The sequence below is a fragment of the Astyanax mexicanus genome, chromosome 2, assembly GCF_023375975.1.
Source record: "Astyanax mexicanus isolate ESR-SI-001 chromosome 2, AstMex3_surface, whole genome shotgun sequence".
Classification (NCBI taxonomy): Eukaryota; Metazoa; Chordata; class Actinopteri; order Characiformes; family Acestrorhamphidae; genus Astyanax; species Astyanax mexicanus.
The window spans coordinates 47,157,068-47,178,415 of NC_064409.1; the positions used below are offsets into that span (position 1 = coordinate 47,157,068).

At 36.4% G+C, this 21,348-nt stretch overlaps 2 protein-coding genes across 7 annotated transcripts in view; one reads left to right on the forward strand and one right to left on the reverse strand.

The window, feature by feature from the left end:
- The window catches only part of eps8l2 (EPS8 like 2), a 43,527-nt gene extending 42,788 nt beyond the window's left edge, over positions 1-739 (forward strand). For all 6 annotated transcript variants that reach the window (XM_007235116.4, XM_007235115.4, XM_022672396.2 and 3 more), the window contains one exon: positions 82-739. In XM_007235116.4, the coding sequence (XP_007235178.4) occupies positions 82-168 (87 nt within the window). In that variant the 3' untranslated portion in view covers positions 169-739. The remainder of the gene's footprint in view (positions 1-81) is intronic.
- Positions 740-5,920: 5,181 nt separating this feature from the next.
- On the reverse strand, positions 5,921-20,935 carry fads2 (fatty acid desaturase 2). Its single transcript, XM_007235121.4, has 13 exons — positions 20,718-20,935; positions 19,016-19,254; positions 18,664-18,774; positions 10,638-10,835; positions 10,417-10,518; positions 9,799-9,924; positions 9,179-9,239; positions 8,970-9,046; positions 8,748-8,845; positions 8,517-8,613; positions 7,935-8,014; positions 7,016-7,141; positions 5,921-6,531 (listed from the first exon to the last, which is right to left on the reverse strand). The coding sequence occupies exons 2-13, from the start codon at positions 19,223-19,225 to the stop codon at positions 6,480-6,482; spliced, it is 1,338 nt and encodes a 445-aa protein (XP_007235183.2). The 5' UTR covers positions 19,226-19,254; positions 20,718-20,935; the 3' UTR covers positions 5,921-6,479.
- Between the last annotated feature and the right edge of the window lie 413 nt (positions 20,936-21,348).

Here is a 21,348-nt window from a genome sequence, read left to right on the forward strand (position 1 = left end):
CCGCCATCTTGACAGTGATTCTCAAACCCTCTGTTTTGAGTGTACCTCTGAAAACTGAGTTCTCTTTTATTTCCCCATCAGAAGAGCCGAGGAGACTCAGAGCTGCAGAATATCATGAAGAGACAGAAGGAGAAGATAGCGTCTGCCGCAGATGTGAAAAAATTTTAAAACCTGTAATTACAATAAATGTCAAAAATGGTAGAATATTAACAATCCTCATACCAGTGTACAATCCTGCTTCGTTATTATCTTCTTGCCATTGTCCTATAATCTACATGCAGTATCAACATGTACTAAGATCTTGTATACATTTGATTTGTATATTTATTCTGTTTTTAGAAATGCTTTGTTTTAATTAATCCACATAAATTGTTTCTTTACACGTGTTTATGCTGGGAAAATATGAAGCTTTAACCTCTGCCTAAATGTATAAAGGAGATAAAGGGGAGGAAATCAGAGCAGCAAGAGACAGAATTTGTTTCAATGTTGTCCAGAATGAATGTTTTATAGCGGTTTAAAGGAATGATTGTATGTGGTTACAGGTCTTTTTCTGATGGGCTTTTCATCACATTCAAATGCCATGTTTCATTTAGATTTATGTGAATATCTGTTTTCAAAAACAAGGGTTTCTATGTAAATAATGAATCTAATCCTGTCTAAAGATGCATGTTCACGTGCTGATTTTTTTTGTCATGAAAGTATGATGCAAGAACATAATAAAGTCAAGTTAATGGTTTTAGGTTTTGAAATGTGTTTGAGTTTCTGCCGGTCGGTGTAATGAGCTGAGAGCTTGTGTATATATACACATATACTGAACTCTGTATTAGTAATCCTTTATTAATACTGGGCTGGGCTTTTAAATCTTTGAAATTTTGGTCAATATTGACTTGATTGCGTCACACAATTCTTACGGGTTTTGCAATAGCACCTTCTTTAATGCTGATAATTTTCCATGGTAAAACCTTGTATTTTAATCATAGATCATATATAAGAGTGTACAGTTTGCCCCGTTCACTCTCATCTAGGGCTTAGAGTTTAGCTTCTCTGCTCAACCCAAACTCAGGCCGGGTCGTTCCTAGATTTCTCACTAGTTTTCTTGTCAGGTTGGGATTTCTGGGACATTGTATAAAATTTGCAGGCATCAGGGGTCCCCTATTCCCTATTAAAATTCGTGAGACTCCCTGAACTTCTGTGATGGGTGAAACCTCTGCATAAGCTAAAAGATGGCTGTGCTGATCAACATTTGACTGGTCCAGTGGCAGATTCATTATATTCATTAGCAGTGATCCTTAGATTATAGTGACAGCACCCTCAGTCCAATGGCCCACCCAGAGCCCACCAGTCGACACCTTTTTTATTGAGCTAGTTGACTAGTAAAAATGACTAATTATACCACAGATAGTTCCGACCCCACAGATGTGATGAGTTTTATGAGTGACATTACTAGCTGGCACTGTAACTGAGGCTCTTCATGTATTACTCCACCACATACAGGTAACCTAGCAACGATGCAGCGGTTACAAACCAAATGCAATGTCATTTTATACCACTGGTGGGCGCTGGATCCCATAGAGGCACAGTTAAGAAAAGCCATGTCTCCAATAGGCGGCGCAGACAAAGACGTGGTCCCACAAATAAATAAAGCCCAGCGATTCAAAAATACTTATTATTACACACAGCCACTAATATCAGGTTATGAGCTATTAAAATAAAAGCTTAAGTGTATATATTTCCCAGTTAATATTGAGTGTTTTAAGCTGAATGCAAAATAGGGGACCCTTGTAATTCCGCTGGTCTTGCCGCTGGGGGGCGCCGAAGTAAACAAAACTTGAATTCTTAAAAAAAAACATTTTCTTTTAGTCAAATGAGCGCTGGACTTTAATCTACACAGATTTCTCTCCTAAAAAACGTTTATTTGGGTGAGTAAAGCACTTACATTTATTTACAGTGCGCTTAGAATTCCACAATTTTGACTGAAATGGCTGAAAATAGAGGCCACCACGCTAAACCTAGCAACAATGCAGCAATTAAGTTACAGCACAGCTACAAGCAGAGCAGCAATGGAACTATTTTAACTCGTGGAGTTTTTATAACCAAACAGATTGTATTTTCTTGTCCTCTTTAACTCAAAATCTTTTAATAAACAGTGATAATGATATAATCTCAATAATACACTTGAGGTTCGTGCTATTAACGTGTAATATTGGCACTGTGGAATACCTGCTTGTTCAATATATCAGATGATGAGTATTAGTGTCTATCAACTTGCATCATCACATACCTTAAAAATATAATCTAATAAATCCTAAAAATGCATTAATTTTGGGGAAGAGCTTGCGGAACTGACAGAACACAACTGTCAAAGTACTGAATACAGCAGGAGGATTAGATAATTGCACATATTTGTAGATGTGATGTACAGATAATCTTCTTAATAAACTTATTGGCGTGTGTAAGCAGGGTTCTTGTGAAACCCCAAAAAGTTTTTGAAAGTCTTAAAACACACAAAGAATAGTTTTTCTGTGGTCAGAAACTCACCATTAATAAAGGTCTAGATCAGGGGTCGGCAATAGGCGTGAAACATGAAACACCTGGCCCGTGAGGTTGTTTGAACTATAATAAACTGTAATGGAAAAAAAAAAAAAAAATGTCAAAAATGGTAGAATATTAACAATCCTCATACCAGTGTACAATCCTGCTTCGTTATTATCTTCTTGCCATTGTCCTATAATCTACATGCAGTATCAACATGTACTAAGATCTTGTATACATTTGATTTGTATATTTATTCTGTTTTTAGAAATGCTTTGTTTTAATTAATCCACATAAATTGTTTCTTTACACGTGTTTATGCTGGGAAAATATGAAGCTTTAACCTCTGCCTAAATGTATAAAGGAGATAAAGGGGAGGAAATCAGAGCAGCAAGAGACAGAATTTGTTTCAATGTTGTCCAGAATGAATGTTTTATAGCGGTTTAAAGGAATGATTGTATGTGGTTACAGGTCTTTTTCTGATGGGCTTTTCATCACATTCAAATGCCATGTTTCATTTAGATTTATGTGAATATCTGTTTTCAAAAACAAGGGTTTCTATGTAAATAATGAATCTAATCCTGTCTAAAGATGCATGTTCACGTGCTGATTTTTTTTGTCATGAAAGTATGATGCAAGAACATAATAAAGTCAAGTTAATGGTTTTAGGTTTTGAAATGTGTTTGAGTTTCTGCCGGTCGGTGTAATGAGCTGAGAGCTTGTGTATATATACACATATACTGAACTCTGTATTAGTAATCCTTTATTAATACTGGGCTGGGCTTTTAAATCTTTGAAATTTTGGTCAATATTGACTTGATTGCGTCACACAATTCTTACGGGTTTTGCAATAGCACCTTCTTTAATGCTGATAATTTTCCATGGTAAAACCTTGTATTTTAATCATAGATCATATATAAGAGTGTACAGTTTGCCCCGTTCACTCTCATCTAGGGCTTAGAGTTTAGCTTCTCTGCTCAACCCAAACTCAGGCCGGGTCGTTCCTAGATTTCTCACTAGTTTTCTTGTCAGGTTGGGATTTCTGGGACATTGTATAAAATTTGCAGGCATCAGGGGTCCCCTATTCCCTATTAAAATTCGTGAGACTCCCTGAACTTCTGTGATGGGTGAAACCTCTGCATAAGCTAAAAGATGGCTGTGCTGATCAACATTTGACTGGTCCAGTGGCAGATTCATTATATTCATTAGCAGTGATCCTTAGATTATAGTGACAGCACCCTCAGTCCAATGGCCCACCCAGAGCCCACCAGTCGACACCTTTTTTATTGAGCTAGTTGACTAGTAAAAATGACTAATTATACCACAGATAGTTCCGACCCCACAGATGTGATGAGTTTTATGAGTGACATTACTAGCTGGCACTGTAACTGAGGCTCTTCATGTATTACTCCACCACATACAGGTAACCTAGCAACGATGCAGCGGTTACAAACCAAATGCAATGTCATTTTATACCACTGGTGGGCGCTGGATCCCATAGAGGCACAGTTAAGAAAAGCCATGTCTCCAATAGGCGGCGCAGACAAAGACGTGGTCCCACAAATAAATAAAGCCCAGCGATTCAAAAATACTTATTATTACACACAGCCACTAATATCAGGTTATGAGCTATTAAAATAAAAGCTTAAGTGTATATATTTCCCAGTTAATATTGAGTGTTTTAAGCTGAATGCAAAATAGGGGACCCTTGTAATTCCGCTGGTCTTGCCGCTGGGGGGCGCCGAAGTAAACAAAACTTGAATTCTTAAAAAAAAACATTTTCTTTTAGTCAAATGAGCGCTGGACTTTAATCTACACAGATTTCTCTCCTAAAAAACGTTTATTTGGGTGAGTAAAGCACTTACATTTATTTACAGTGCGCTTAGAATTCCACAATTTTGACTGAAATGGCTGAAAATAGAGGCCACCACGCTAAACCTAGCAACAATGCAGCAATTAAGTTACAGCACAGCTACAAGCAGAGCAGCAATGGAACTATTTTAACTCGTGGAGTTTTTATAACCAAACAGATTGTATTTTCTTGTCCTCTTTAACTCAAAATCTTTTAATAAACAGTGATAATGATATAATCTCAATAATACACTTGAGGTTCGTGCTATTAACGTGTAATATTGGCACTGTGGAATACCTGCTTGTTCAATATATCAGATGATGAGTATTAGTGTCTATCAACTTGCATCATCACATACCTTAAAAATATAATCTAATAAATCCTAAAAATGCATTAATTTTGGGGAAGAGCTTGCGGAACTGACAGAACACAACTGTCAAAGTACTGAATACAGCAGGAGGATTAGATAATTGCACATATTTGTAGATGTGATGTACAGATAATCTTCTTAATAAACTTATTGGCGTGTGTAAGCAGGGTTCTTGTGAAACCCCAAAAAGTTTTTGAAAGTCTTAAAACACACAAAGAATAGTTTTTCTGTGGTCAGAAACTCACCATTAATAAAGGTCTAGATCAGGGGTCGGCAATAGGCGTGAAACATGAAACACCTGGCCCGTGAGGTTGTTTGAACTATAATAAACTGTAATGGAAAAAAAAAAAAAAAAAAAATATATATATATATATATATATATATATATATAAATGGTTATCAGGCAAGCTTTTGATGACATTTCTCCCCTGTCTCTCTGTTACGCTCGTTTTCGTTTTTCCGCCTGTTCTTGGGCTCCCTATCTCTTTAGAAGGGCGTTTTTCTCCGGCTGTGTCCCAATTTACTAGCTGGGGTTAGTCTGTAGCACATCATCCTATTACACTTCATTTTACAAAACTGATTTTTTTTTGTGTCCTGCCACATAATGGCTTGGAAAATATCTGGCCCACAGCCAAACTTAATTGCCGACCCCTGGTCCAGATGATACTAACTAACCAGATGATGTAAAGATGTCATGGTTATTGAACTTGTAAATACACTGAACAAAAATATAAACTTAACATTAATTTTATATTTATTTTGCTCCCATTTTTAGGAGCTAAATTCAAATATCTAAGACTTTTCCTATGTACACAAAAGACCCACTTTTCTTCATTTTTGTTCACAGTTAGGTCTAAATCTGTGTTAGTGAGCACTTCTCCTTTGCTGTGATAAACCATCCACCAGTCACAGGTGTGGGATATCAAGATGCTGATTAGACACAGTGATTATTACACAGGTGTACCTTGGGCTTGCCACAATAAAAGGCCACTCTAAAATGTGCAGTTTTACCCTATTGTGAGAATCTGGGGGAGGGTCAGAAAACCAGTCAATATATTTCATGTATTAAAATGTATTGTATTAAAATCATAAAAGATTAAAAAATATTAATTTGCATTTAGAAAAGTGTTTTGCAGCACTAAAAGGGAAATTAAACAACAAGAACCCTCTTTTTAAAATTTTATTTCACAACATATGTGTTTAATGTGTGCTTTCTGCTTCATTTTTTCCACAAATTACATCATATGTAATAGCTGATTAGGAAAAAAAGCAAAAAACACAGGTATTTTCATATAAACAATACAGGAAAAATTAAGTACAAAACTGCAAAAGTTATGTAATCCAGATTCTGCTAAAACTCCTAATAAATTCAAAATACTATCCAACTTTTCTCTGATTTAAACAGGTACAGGTAGAAGTCAGAACTAAAAAAACCCTACGAAATATCAGGTACAGTTCTTACAGTTGTAAAGTCCAGCATTTAAACAGCATTTGTCTGCAGGTTTACTGTGCAATTCAGTTACAGCTAGAGCACTTTAATTACAGTTGAGTTCCAGCATACATGGAAAAGGGAGAGATAAACAGCAACAGTATTTGTGAATTAAGACTTATTTGTTACGGATATTCTTAAACGTTTACGTTTTTGGATTTTGATTGTTGTATATTGTTTAAAAATTGAAGTCATTGAATGAAGGAGGGGCGAGTTGGGGATTGGAATTATTGGGATTATTTGTGAAGGTAAGCGTCCAGCCACAGCTCTCCTGACTTCTTCAGAGACCTGAGAAAGACGTAACAGAACAATTAGTGCTTAGGATTAGCTAAACCCACAGTATAAAAACTTAGCAATTTCTGCTATATAATCTTAGAAACATGGCAGTTATATCCCCTTCGCATTTTGTTTATGTAAAAAAAAAATTTGAACTAAATTATAATTTAGAACATTTTAAAGGTTCAATAGAATGTGTTTTATTGAGTATTTGTAGTTATTTGGATGTATGAATAGGGGGTACACGATTATGGATGTAATAAAAATGCCCAGATGCAGTTTTACATTTTCATTTATAGCCCTGTTTTTTAGACTAAGATTGAAACTTTCCTTCCAAGAAGACGCCTTAAACAGTCCCGGACAATAGCATATTTTATTAGCTTTGTTTTTTAATTGTTATAAACGATAATCAATGATCAGTTCAAATCAAATCAATGCACAATCAATGTATCTTAGATAAAGCAGACTAAAAAGCAGGTGGAGATAAGTGTTTTACCTGACGATGTCAGACCAGGCCTCCCATAAGCCCTTGACTTGGTACTGAACTCCATACTTCTTGCAAAGCTCCTGCACCCGAGGAGCAGCACGGATGTAGTTATGACGAGGCATTGTGGGAAACAGACTGGTGAAGAAAAAAAAAGAGCAAATAGTTTATACAAGCACAGATATACAGGTATATACAGCCGAGAGTGTTGGCAGCACTGGATTTTTTTTTCAAAAAAGAAAACATTCTCCCAGAGAAATTACTGAAATCATATTTATAATATAATGTATATATAATGTTTTTGTTATATACATTTATTTATTTTGTGTGTATTTGAACAACACAAAAAACTAAGATAAAAGGTCAAATTCTACATGTTACACAAAACTGGGGCTGGACAAAATTATTGGCACATTTTCCAGCATGTAATGCTCGTATAAACCTGTGGACAATAGAAAAATCACCCCTGAATGTTCTGCAAGTTCAGGGTGCATCAGGATTAGTGTGAAATATTCATCAACAATTGAATAAAATGAAATGTAATGGCAGGAGACGCTGGCGAATCCCACTGCTGACACAGATAAATAAAAATCTAGACTGCAGTTTGCCAAAATTTACATGAGTAAACCAAAATTCTTCATAGAAAATGGCTTGTGGACAGATAAGAGCAAGACACCGAAAATGGAATGAGGCCAAAAAAAAAAAGAACACAGTACCTACAGTCAAATATGGTCACTGACTGTCTTGACTGTGTTTCATAAATTTAGATTGAGATTACCAAAGAATTGTTCCAACACACACATAGGAAATAAACCTGTATAACAAAATGTGTAATTGCAATAGTTTCTGTAAGAAATACTTTTGGGGGTGCCAACACTTTTGGCCATGACTGTATATACTGTATACACACAAATAAACACGATACACTCACTGGTGCTCGATCTGGAAGTTCAGGTGACCACTAAACCAGTCATTGAAGAATGACTGCTCAACGTTGCAGGTGGCTCTCAACTAAAAAAAAAAGACAAAAACCTGTGCATCAGATTCAGTGGAATCACTGGATTTCCTTTGTTATGCAAAACACAGAACTTCTGTAAATATTTCTACATATATAGGCATGATGGACGTGTATGTGTGTGAGGAAAGGTATCATTATTCAACTTTTGATATAACTTGAGGAAAGTACAATTGGAAATAGAATACAATAATAAGGGAAATAGTTCCTGTTTTTTATTTTTAAATGCATAATTTTTGTGAAAGTGTGTGTTCTGTTTTGCTTCTGTTTTAGATTTATTTTCCATTTAAAAGATCTTTAGTAAATACTACATTTCAATTAGTATTATTACTTCACACATTTTTAAATGTTATAATGTTATTCAGCACCTATGCATGTGTAATTAAGTGTCTTTTTCACAAAGAGACTATTATTATAGGGTTATCCCATTTCCTCTGTGACTCTGATTGGATCAGCTACTGTAAGTTAGTGATCCTGAATGCTGAACCAGTATTGTACCTGCATGCTTAGCCAGTCCTCATGTATGTCGTAGTCTATATCCATAGGGATATGGTTCATCTGGGTCACCCACACAAACCAGTGACTCTCCAAAAACCTGCAAAGCACATCAGCATAACAAACATTATTAAAACATCAAAGGTAATATATAATTTTTGTGTGATTGTGAAGCAGTGAACACCGCTGTGCTGTCTGTAATAAAGTGTAAACACAAGATTTTACAGATCTTACCTCACACAGGTCAGAATCGCAATTGATCCGAAGAATCCAAAAAAGGGAACATAACAAGAGAAGTAGCGTGCGTAGTAGGACAGATACCATGCAAAGTCCTCAAAAGAAAAACGAGAGAAAACAGCAATTAAAAGCAATTACAGCAACTTCCAAACAGTAAGATGTGACACCGCCTTCAGTACTGGCAGTGATTTAAAAAAATAACTTCTAACAGCAACTTACCACCCAGTCCCGCTGCATGATCATCGTCTGCAAAATGTGCATGTTGAAGTACACTGGGATGAGCAGAGGAGGACCAACTAAGACAGAGAGTGAGAGAGAAACAAAGAGAAGGTTACATTTCAATGCATGTGGATCATATAGGTAACTTTCACCAGTGCCTGACTATAAATGAGTACATTTTTGAATAAGGTATAGCAGAAGTTACATACTGAAAAAGAAGTACTTGTGCTGATGGTTGTAGGGCAAGTTCTTCAACTTTTTAATTCCATACTGAAACAAAACAAAAAAATTGAATATTATTATGTTAACATCTTTAAAAAGTCAACCTATATAAGGTTTAAATTAAGGAGACATGTTAATCTCTTAATTCACAAATCAACTACAATGTGCATGTCAAATTTTTCCAAAATGTTTAATGAAAAAAAAAAAAATCTTGTAAAATAGTAAAAGATAATCAGTCATTATGATTGACAGCAGAGAAAACTCCTAGCATTAACCACAAGATTAGAGAAGGTAAAACACTGCCTTTATATTTTTATGTCCATGAAAGTTCTAAATTACCAGGCACATAGTCTGTCTTAAGGTCATTATTAACGGGTAGCAAACAAAATGTTAAGCCTACACCATGGTTACGATATGCTAAATATGTACATTTTGTGTGGCAATATATCAAAATAACTGAAAAAAAAAAAACAATTTTACATTCATATTGAGTGTGCCTTTAAGAGCACAGCTAGAGTTTTTGGTGTCTTGTCATATTTTGTATTATAACATTAAATTAACATTTAAAAAGAGAACAGAGCAGAATATTTTGTTTCAGTTTGATTACCTCTACAGGCAGCACGTTTCCCAGTACCAGGATCTTCAGCATGTTGATGTCAGGGTCCTTAAGGACCACATTGGGCTTAGCATGGTGTTGAAAGTGACGATGGTTCCACCAGTTTGCTGAGGCTCCCTATACAACACACAAACATAAATATACACACACACAGAGAGTCAGATATACACTCTGTACATTCACTGTTTGTTTAATTAGTGCTGAACACATTTTTTTTTTCTGCATCGTTTTTCTGCAGTGTGTGCATGTGCAATAGTCACATTACAGGGTGTGCAATGTCTCATAAGGCAAATGAAATCAGACACATCATGCCACAATTACTTTAATTCAAAAGACAAATTTTATACTTCTCATTTTTCAAGATATGTCTACCAAAGGCATTATATTAGTCCTATATCATTTATGTTAATCCAATATTTGGATACACAGAGGGTATTACTAATATTGTTATGTCAAATTTGTGTATTTTTTTATATTTTAACATACATTATTTTTCAGAACACCAAAATATCGCAATGCCAATGTTTTCTCCGATATTGTGTAGCCCTATATACACACACAGGGAGAACAGACTACACTACAGGTTGATACAGTAGGCTGAAATGGTACCTTTAGATGTCCAATGACGAATTTGTGCGCTACATGATCCCAGCCGGACCTCTTGAAGACGGACAGATGGCCGAAGTCATGTTGCAGCCAGCCAGCCTGAGACTGCATGAAACAGAAGAGGAGACGTGTGTTATTTATTATGGATAAATGTACAAAGATGAGCATAATGCTTTCAAAATTACCCATTTTAAAATAGACCCCAGCTAGAGCCCCCCCTTTACCTGTGCAGTAGCCAGTAATAAAATACATAGAATTGTGGTAATCCAGCCGTTGCCAAAATGCCAAAGCAGCGCCAGAGATATGGCTTCCAGGACTAGAATATGGCCGAGGTGCATCATGAAGAACAGAGGACTAGTGCGGAACAAACCCTCTGCATTAAACTTCTCCCGCAATGCCTGGAAATCTGCAACCAGGGCAGCCTGAGAGACACAAAGTGGAAGGGAGAGAGAGAGAGAGAAAGAGAGAGTTATTAGTGGTATCACCCAGACCAAAATCTAGACATCTATACAGAATTATTTAAAATAAGGCTAAATGCAATGATTCTTTACTAAACAGAACCAAGACAATTCAAATAAAAATCTGCTGAATTTTTGGACGATATATTGTCCCAGACATAATAGCAATAAACAATTTCATCATTATTTTATAATGCCAACCGCATTCCACTCTGGGTGTATGGGGATGCAATTATTGATGTCACTGTGTGACTGGACAAAATGGTAGTAAAATCGATCTATTTATATGTAAACAAACACAAAAAAACACAACAGACAATATCAAGGCCAGTAAAAAATTATTGAGGTCATGTAAATTGATTGTAACTTAATTAGCATGACAGGCCTAGTCCCACTTTCCGCTGAAAATTGTTAAATAAGCCAAGTGTTAAACTGATACTGACAATTAAATACAGATCTTTTTCAGCAGAGATCTTCACTACTATAAAACATGATATAGACAAGTAACAGCAAAAATGCCTGCAGCAGTGTAAACAAACAAGATTGTATGTTTGGATTAAACTCCTGCAACAGCAGTTTTGTTTTTACTTTTTATGTATTTTATTAGTAACTAAAGGTTCCTTTTATTGAGGTGTTTTCACTGCTTAAAAATATCTTAAATACTTGTCACACCATTTATTGAAGTGGTTTGAGTCATCATATGTGTATCTGTATAAATAAACATCTTGAGTGCATTCACATGTGCGTTTTTTTATGTGATTTGGTGTTATCTAGACATAATCCAGGTTTTTATTTTATGTAGCTGTAGTTAAAAGCTCTGTAATATCCATAATGTAACTGTAAAAAAAGCTATAACATTGGCCCCAGCTGAAATATGATTGGCCCCTGAAGTCCCCTTGTCCTGTCACTCATCTGTCCTTTGCCTAAGAGCGACGATCAGATTATGGGTAGGTGCAGTTCCACGTCTAACCACTACTGGCGCTAATGAGGAACTGCGCCAATAGGATTGTCCATAGTGATTAAAGTTTATTTATACAGGAGAAATGTTTTGATGTTCAGAACTAACAGTGTTTGTGAAAAATGAACAAAATGCTGGATTTTCTCGCATGCTGTGTGTTTGAAAGTGTACAGTTAAAGTAAAAAGACATGTACAAGTGGTAAGGAGATTTTTATGGAGTAAGTTTTGTGCCAAAAATATAAAATCTGCAAAATCTCCAAAATTGTTACACATATAGAAGCAAAGGAGTAACAAAAAAAGACAAAAAAGGAAGTAAAATCTGCAAAAAAAAAAAAAAAAAAAAAAAAAAAAAATATATATATATATATATATATATATATATATATATATATATATATATATATATAATTTTGTTTTGAATTTGAAGCATACATTTCTTCTTGGTTGCAGATTTTTTTTTGCACAAAATTAACAGTATACATTTTACTGTGCAAGATGAATGAATGAATTATGAATTTAAAAAATTAAATGTCTAAAAATAGTTTACATTATGTCTTTACATTTTATATGGTAGAGATTGAATATCAATGTAATTTTATTAATAAGTAAGATGTCAACAATCATTGAATCACAATTGAATCACAGTGGTTCTAAACAATTGAATGTTGTCATACATGCCATTAAGAAATAATTTATGTTACCAAAAACAAATATAAGTTGGCACAAGATGAAAGAGGAAAAGGCCAGAAAACATTGTAGCAGGAAAAAAAAGTGGAGGCTCATTTTAATTTGCACTGGAATGTCTGTAAAAAAAAGTTTGGAAAAAGAAGACCCAGGTCACTTGAACTAGGCCAAAATGTAGTAGCACAGAAAATGCTACAGGTGGCAGCAGATACAACCCTGCTCTTGTGCCACTGAAAAAACAGAGCCTTGAGTGGCCTTTAGTAACTTTATCCAGAGTCACGTGATTTATACAGCCTGCTCGACCCTGAAAGCATTCAGTAGCTTAGACTAGGCTGAGAAAAAAAACACTATTGTACACTGAGTCAGCGTATTCATTCCACTTCAGCCAGACTTCAGGCTGGATACAGCAGCTATGGCAACAGACATTTTTTCAGAGATTAATTCCTGTTAAGAGCTAGGAAAACAAGCCCAAAATATCTAATTCCTGCTGAAGTATTCCCAGTGGAAGTTGGCATTTTCCATGTGATGAACCAAGCATGCTTCCAAAAACAGGCCAAGTAAAGGGTTTCTACTGTATTCGGTGGGTTTCTTACTAGTGAAATATGTGAACTATGAACAATATATGGTCAGAGCTCCAGTAGTTAAAAAAATAATATGTACTTGATTTAATTAAAAAATGGCCTTACTTTATACTTCTCAAATCCTGGATGAAAATGACAGTATGAAAGGCAGTGGAAGTGCTCTCTTTAGCAAAGTGCAGCCACAAGCACATTTTCACAGTCCCTGTGAAATTTAGAGCCCCTGCACTGCCAAGCTACAAGCTCAATGGTTCCTCTTTGTGGAGTGAGCTCCACATAACGTTGATAAAAAGCTCTAGGTTGAGAACAGCATGGCTTCACTTTTACTTATAGCTACGACATCCCAGCATCCTTATATTACTACAAAAAGCGGAATGGATCAATGATAAGGCAGCCAAACTGGCGGCAATGCATTTTTTACACAATTACACTTGGCTGCAGAGTAGCAGTGAACATTTCATGCCCTCTTATAGTCGTTTAAAAGTCTTAAAATATTTTCCTTGTCAGCAGAAGCTTTATTAAGATAGAAACAAATACTTTCTTTTATTTAGTATAAGGCATGAATATTGATATGAATATGGAGATCAGTCAAATAAGAAAATACTGTATTTTACCGACCAGATTGTAAGGCACACTATCAATGAACGTCTATTTTCTCATTTGTTTTCACACATAAGGCACACCGGATTATAAGACACATTTTATGTGAAAATAGTAAGGAACAAGATTTTACAGTAAGCTTAGATTTCCAATATTTTCTACAGTGTGGTTAGCATCAGCGCTAGATGTGGTTAATACTGCCCGACAGTCCTACACTCAGGAACCCTGAGTGTTCCGGTAACTCAGGGCACTATTTGTCAGTGTTTTGTCCATCGTAGCTTATTTTAACACGGTAAACACACAGAATACAGTCCGATATACTCACCTCTGAACAGAGAAAGAGCTAGCGCTGCGGATACTGGCTAATCCTAATACTGCGCCAGCCTCAGTGCTGGAGAAACAGTTATGCTAACAGACACACCAGCCAGCTACACAAGGGTGGAGCAGTTTAGCCTCAATGCTAATAGTAGGGCTCAGCAGGGTTGGAAAAGTAATGCTAACAGAAACAGCAACCAGCCACAACGGAGTTAAAACAGGTTAGGCCCAATGCTAACAGCTGGGCTCTGTGGGGTTTCAGCCACAATGCTAACACATTAGGCAGCCACGGCACGGTTAATTATTTTTTTTTTAGGTACTTGCTGATAGTTAGACAGCTAATTCAGTTACTACTGGGACCGATATACAATACTAATTTTGGATTATTGAATTCTGTAGAAATCTATCATAAAAAGCACATGATAATCTACAGTTTAAATGCTCATATTAAGTAAAGTTCACAAATAAATATACATACATACACCAATCAATCAAAACTATTATTCTCCCAATCCCTAACATTATGTAGGTTCTCCTCATGCCACCAACACAACACAATCTGCTGGGGTATGAACTCCATTAGACACAGCCAGCATGAACTCTTACAGCAATTTGTGTGACAGTGGCTCTGTTCTGTTCTCACACCAGATGGGCTAGTCTTTACTTCCCACATGGGCCTTGACCCTGTTGCTGGTTCACTGGTCGTGCTTTCCTTTACCACTCTGGGAAATCCCCACAATACCTTCGGTTTTCAAGAACTTACTGTACACTTGCTCCCCCAAAAAATCTCATCCCTTGACATTATAATTATATAATAATAATTATATAATTATAATAATAATCCCATTATAATGAGATATTCAATTATCTGTCATGGTGAATTATTATACACTCCAAACAAAATTGACTTTCAATAGTAATTTAGAGAGTTTTCGCACCTGAATGTCTGGACTAAGGTTTGTTTGTTTGTTACATGTTATAGATTATATATTTGGTCCGGTTAGTTTAGGTTTCACACTGCTGGTTAGTGAGTGGACTAAAGAACTTTACTACATCCTGTCATCAGCTACATGGGCAGGGTCTCTCTTTACTCCATATTAATTGGTTTGTAGATAGTTATGATTTTAGTGAGTTGCTTTGCCATGTGTTGTGATGAATTCTAGCTCAGTCAGAATCTGACTCATCTTTGTGTATGTGTGTCCCGCAGCAGAATAAAAAATTACATAAAAAATTATTCGCAGATACCTTTTATTTAGGTTTATAGATAAATGGTTAATCTACTGTTACAGGAAATACATTTACTCCCAGTCCAAGTGTGTCGATTCTGCTGCATGATACTCCTGCATGAAATTTTAAAACCATCAAATTCTGAGACCACCTCTTTTAGTTGGACCAAACTCTGGTCCTTTGTTCCAGATCATGGTTTGCGGCCCTTTTTCACACCTGCTACTTTGGTTCGGACCAAACTGAAACATCCAAAAGTATGGACCAAAAAAGGTAGGTGTAAAAGCACCCTTAGTAAAGGCATTGGTTCTGTATATAACCATGATAACTCTTCACATTGGTGGAAAACCATCAAAGACCATTTCGATTTAAAAAAGAAAAAAAAAAGAAAAAAAAAGAAATGACCTTCTGAGAAAGGTCTTATCAATCCCACATTTCTTTCTTTAGTATGGTTTTATTCCAGAGAGTATATGCTACATCTCTGCAGGCTACATATTAACCACTAAAAGCATGTCTCAACCTCAGGGCTGACCATGAACTGGAAGAATAGTTCTATTACAGTGGATCAGACCTTTCAGATTACAGGTCTATCTCAGGATTCACTCTCCATCGTCACTTCATTGAGTTCCACACGGACTTAAGACATTTTTGATGTCCTTTCCCACATCAGACTGGGTGGTCGCTTGACATTTCTCATTCTCCTGTGTTTGCTGGGCATGACAACAGCAGTTTCAGCAGTCATCCCCCTGGGGCTGCCACTGCTTAGTCAGTTCCAGGAATGGCTGCACAGTTCACATCTGGATCCAGTTTAACAGAACTCCACCATGGTGACAGTTACACATCAATGCAAAGAAAACATTTTCACCTTGCCAGTGTGCCCATGGGGTCGACTCTGGCAGAGAGCAAACTCGAAAGGGTAGGGCACTTTGGCACCAGCATGGTATCAGTGGCCAATTGCCCAGATTAATGATCTAGAAACACAAAAGGGATGGATTTATGTGTTTTTCACTTGGTACTGAAAAGTACTGTGCCAGTCTTATATTGATATCATGAGCTACTTTAGTTGGACACTGTGATTTATCACATCATTCACCGAGGTAGTGAGAGCTTGGCTTGCATTCACCAAGGGAGTGCATGGTGTAGTTCCATTGTCTTTCTCTGAAAGGGTGGAAGGAGGTTTTCATTTGATTTGGGAACAGGTGTAGCTTCAGTACATTTGTATTGCAAATGTAGGGTTGACCCACGGCTGCCTGGTTTTCTTTACAGAATTCATCAGACCTATTGAGCCTAGATGTATGACTGGCTAAATCAGCTGTTTTGCACAGACCATACATTTCCCTTCATCCTGAAAATGCTACGTAGATTTAAGTAGTGTAACTACTGTGACCTGTTGGCTTCACGATGGACTGCAAATCACAGTTTCAACTAAAGAATCTAAAATGAGACTAGAAGTAGAATAATACCAGTATTGAAATATTCAATGTGATTAAATTCCAAACTTCAGTCAGTCTTATCAGTGTAACATTATTTATGGCAGTGCTTCGTGATTTTGCAGCCTTGAGATGTTCTATGTGATTAGTACTATACCTACTTTATGAATGTAAACTATGTATAAAAAAGTATAACAAACCTACATTATGAATCAGTATCAAAATAAGTACTGATAGTATAAAATTAAAACTCACTATGTTGTATATAACTGCACCATTACACTCAACTGTTCACAGTCGCTCAGAGCTAAGCAATTTTGATTAAATACAATTGTTTACATGATGTTAAATAATAATAATATACTTATTAACTTTTTACACAGAAAAGTAAAATAAGATCTTATCTGATCTAATTGATCAGTGTAAACAGAACCCGGTCAAAGTTTATCCACATACTATCCAGGTACAGGATATTACCAGGTGTAAACCATGAGTGCGGGTGCCAGACAGGCTGTTTTGAATATTTGAGCAGCAGATTTACAGATGGAAATATCTTGTTAATGAGAGACTGTCAATGAAGAATGGCCAGACTAGTTTTAGCTGACAGAAAGGCTACAGTAACTCACATAACCACTTTTTAAATAAATGTATTTAGCCAAAAAGCACCCAGTGTGTTTTTCAAAGCCATGTTTTGTACATTTTAGAGAATCCATACCATTTATATTTAAAGCTGGTTTGTGAGAAGTCTCTTCCCAAGATATAATGGGAGACACATTATAACATTAGTCCACGGATAATCTCTACAGATGTTTTTTACATTACATTACATTACATTTGGCAGACGCTTTTGTCCAAAGCGACTTACAATAATGAAGTACAAAAGTAATAGGAATTTAGATAACCCATTTTAGATAGGGCTCAGTGATTGTGCATTTGTATAATTTTTATGAAAACAATATTTTTCTTTATTCAAAAATGGGTTTGTAAAAGTGTTATATTTTAATAGCCAGTGCTTCTTAATGGATAATAATTGGTGGCTCAATATATTAATGTAAACTATATATTTAAGGCATTTTTATATACTTTACAAAAAAAAACATTTAAATCACTAGTGCACCTATTAAACAGTGCACATATGTGTAAATCATGTTTTCTTCTAAAAACATTTAAGCGTTTATTAATGGGTTTTTACATTTAAATGAAAGAAACAGCATTAGATTGGCAAAATTAAATTATATTTAAGATTTATTTATATTTTTAAATTAATAAAAATCATGATATACTTTTTAACTGCTGCTAGTTCCCTGTAATTTGAGAGAGAGGTAGTAATAATAGTGTATTGTAGTTCAGGTCTGACAGACTAAAGTGTTTTTACTGTATTATAATATCTCAAGCTAGAGAGAGAGAAAGAGAGAGACACAGAGGAAAAGAGAGAGAGACACACAAAAAGAGAGAGAAATAGAAAGAGAGAGAGAGAGGGCCAGAGAGCCAGAGGTTGAGAGAAAATGTCTTCAGTACAGTGATGTGTACTGTGTCGACAATTGGAGGAAAATGAATCAAAGGAAAGTAATTGATGGCTCTGCAGGTAGCTTGCTGGATTAGTGTCCTTGTTAACTGGCAGTGCGAGCGGCTGCGAACCCACTTGCAATAGACAAACTTGTGACGACACATTGAAATGCAAAACCAAACGATATGCGTACTTTAGAACATGGAATTGTACATATGTACTTTTTGTAGCTACTTTTTAGTTCCTGCTTGCTCTACTCAATGCAAAAAGCCACAAATATTGAGAATATGGAACACAATCTCATCAGCAGTCAACAGTATTTTGCTATACCAGCTACATTTTGGATGAGGGGCGTGATAGTGTAAATGAACTAGGTACCAGGTACCAAAAGGAGAACAGGGTCTAGTTTAGGTAATATGCAGTGAAGAGCTGCCATATGCAGCTTGTTTAGCAGAGGACAGTGGCGTTCAGGCTTTGTGCACAGATTTAGACTTACATTTTTCTTGTTGTCCTGGCTGGGCTCAGAGGGTGCTAGCTCTCCAACCAGCAGTGGTTTCATAAACTTCCGTACGAACTTCTGATCAGGATGGAATGCTGTAAACGCTTCCTGTAGAAAGTTACAGTTTCATGAATTAGCTCCATTTTTGGTTAGTACTGTGTAATATCTTCTCACAAAATGTTTACTATAGTGAAAAGTGCAAATATTAAAAAAAATTAGATTACACTTAAAAAAAACTACACAATATAATATATACTACAATATAGTATACTGTATTGCAAGTATAACTTTATTGCAGTATATGAATGAACAAAGCAACATGTTGCTGGGAGTCTGATGAGTGTGTTACCGTTGCATCCTCTCCAGCGTAATGACCGATAACCCTGCGGCCTCCAGGATGTCTGTTAACCCAGTTGCTGACATTGTACACCTTCCGCTCGATCACCACCCACTGGTCTCCCCGATGACTGTGTTTCTGCACCTCATCCCAGGTGTATACGGCATTCGCCCCTCTGCCTTCTGTCGAGACATCCTCGTTCTGATGACTGCCCCCACCCATTAGTCCTCCAACACTCAATGGGCTCTGTCCTAAAGCACAGATGGCAAAATATCAAGCGTTTTAGGTTAATCTTTCAATTCCAGGACTCTGGTCTGATTCTGTTGTGTGGGTTACAAATTCCCTCCCTTTCTTTTGTCGTTCACGCTTGGTGTTAATAGCCAATCCAATGTACTGATAAAGAAGAACAGGTTGATTCCCAATTAAGATAAGCTAGTGTAATAAAATCTGATTTGATTTATGATGCGGGCCAAATCAAATTGATCTTCAGATAGTTCTCTTATTAATGATGAACAGCTCTGGGCAGACTGAGAAAGCTGACCCCTGCAGGAAAAGAAAGAAGTCTCTATTTGTGGACTGAATGATTAAATTGCTTTGCTTTGTGTGACTAAGCAAGGCATGTGTAGCTTGTTCATTGCTTATTTATTGAATTAAGTGGATTTTTGCAGCATCACTGAGAGAGTATTAAATTACCAGCACACAAGATTAGATTCTTTCCATCTTTGTGTGTCCTGCTAGCTCACAAATCTGTGCGAATCCTTTAGGAATGATTACAGACCGCTGAAAAAAATGGCTCCATAAATAAATGTGTCAAATGGGTGCACTGAAACATGATTATCAGCATTGTTGTATCTTTATGGTTACACCTTTTGGCAGGAATAGTGATGATGTAACATATAACTGTTGTGTGAAACCATTTAGCAAATTTTAAAGATGTAAATTAAGACCACGTTGTTTCGGTGGGCTGTTCTTTGTGTCCCTATTAGAAGTTGCCTCTACTTGAACTCCACTTGAGAGTCATGCCCCTTTTCTGAGAAATTTCAGATCAGTTTGCAGTTTTATGCATCTTTTCACCTGTAAAGTCATTGTTTTGGAGATGCACGTTTTTAATTTATGTGAAGTTATTTCGGGGCATTTGTATTTACCCATTTAACATTTCATTTTGCGAATATGTATTAGTATTAGTATTATTATGCATTATGTACATATAGTTTACTGGCTACAGATTATTAGACTGATTTTCTTTGCATATCAAGTGACTGTATTTATCTTCTATTGAAGCTGCACCTCTGCACATTATTAGCTATTTAAAAAAAAAAAACTCTTTTTTGTATGCTCCATTAACATTCTAATATTTTTAGAGTCTTATAGTTTAGGGTAATTTTGCATTACGTAGTTTACTGGCTATATCAGACTGACTTCCTTTGCATATCAAGTCACAGTATTTATCATCTATTGTAACTGCACCTCTGCACATTATTATAGTTTTTTTTTTTGTTTTCCATGAAACTTCCCTCTGGAACTTTTTTGTATGCTGCATCAACAGTGTAACAAAAAATTAATGATCTATCTAAATTATAAATTAACAAAAAAGTTCCTAAAGTAGTATTGTTTTAACAGTGTTCATTTAATTCCAACTGAAAACATAATGAAAGCATATTCAGCATCATTTGTAAATGAGCAGAAGCAGTTAAATGTTCAGTAATGAACTCACCAGTAGAGTGATGGTTCTCTGCAGCAGTTCTGATTCACCTGCTCTCTCTCTGCCTCTCTGATCGCTGAGTGAGCGAGTGTGTCCTCCTCCTGAGCTCTAATGAGTGTGGGTGTGTGTATATGAGGGTGTGTGTGTGTGACAGTGAGTGTGTGTGTGTGTGTGTGTGATAGTGAGTGTGTCCTCCGTGCTCCCTCTGTGTGTTGCCCCCGTTGCCTCCGCTCGCGCTCATTCATATTCGGAGTCATGGACTCTAACGGGCGCGCGCACTCTCCTGAGTTCCACTCCGATCATTCGAGCCCCTCTCGACCAATCAGCGAGCGCGCTCAGCAACCTCCGGTCCAATCCACGCCTGTTCTCAGCCGCTGGCCTTTGTGAATCTTTTGATTGTGTGTGTGTCTGTGTGTGAGTGTGTGTGTATACGTGCGTGTGTGTGTATTTGTGTGTGTGAGAAAGACAGACAAAGAGATAGGGTGTCGATAGGTTACAGTAAACGCTGTTTTAACAGTTTGTGAATATACTGTCCAGAGATAAAAGTCAGTGTTGCACAGTAACTTTTATTTATTAGTTATTTACACAGGAAAAATGCTAAATGACAATATTAGGTGCAAATTTGAGGACCTCTTCATTCTGC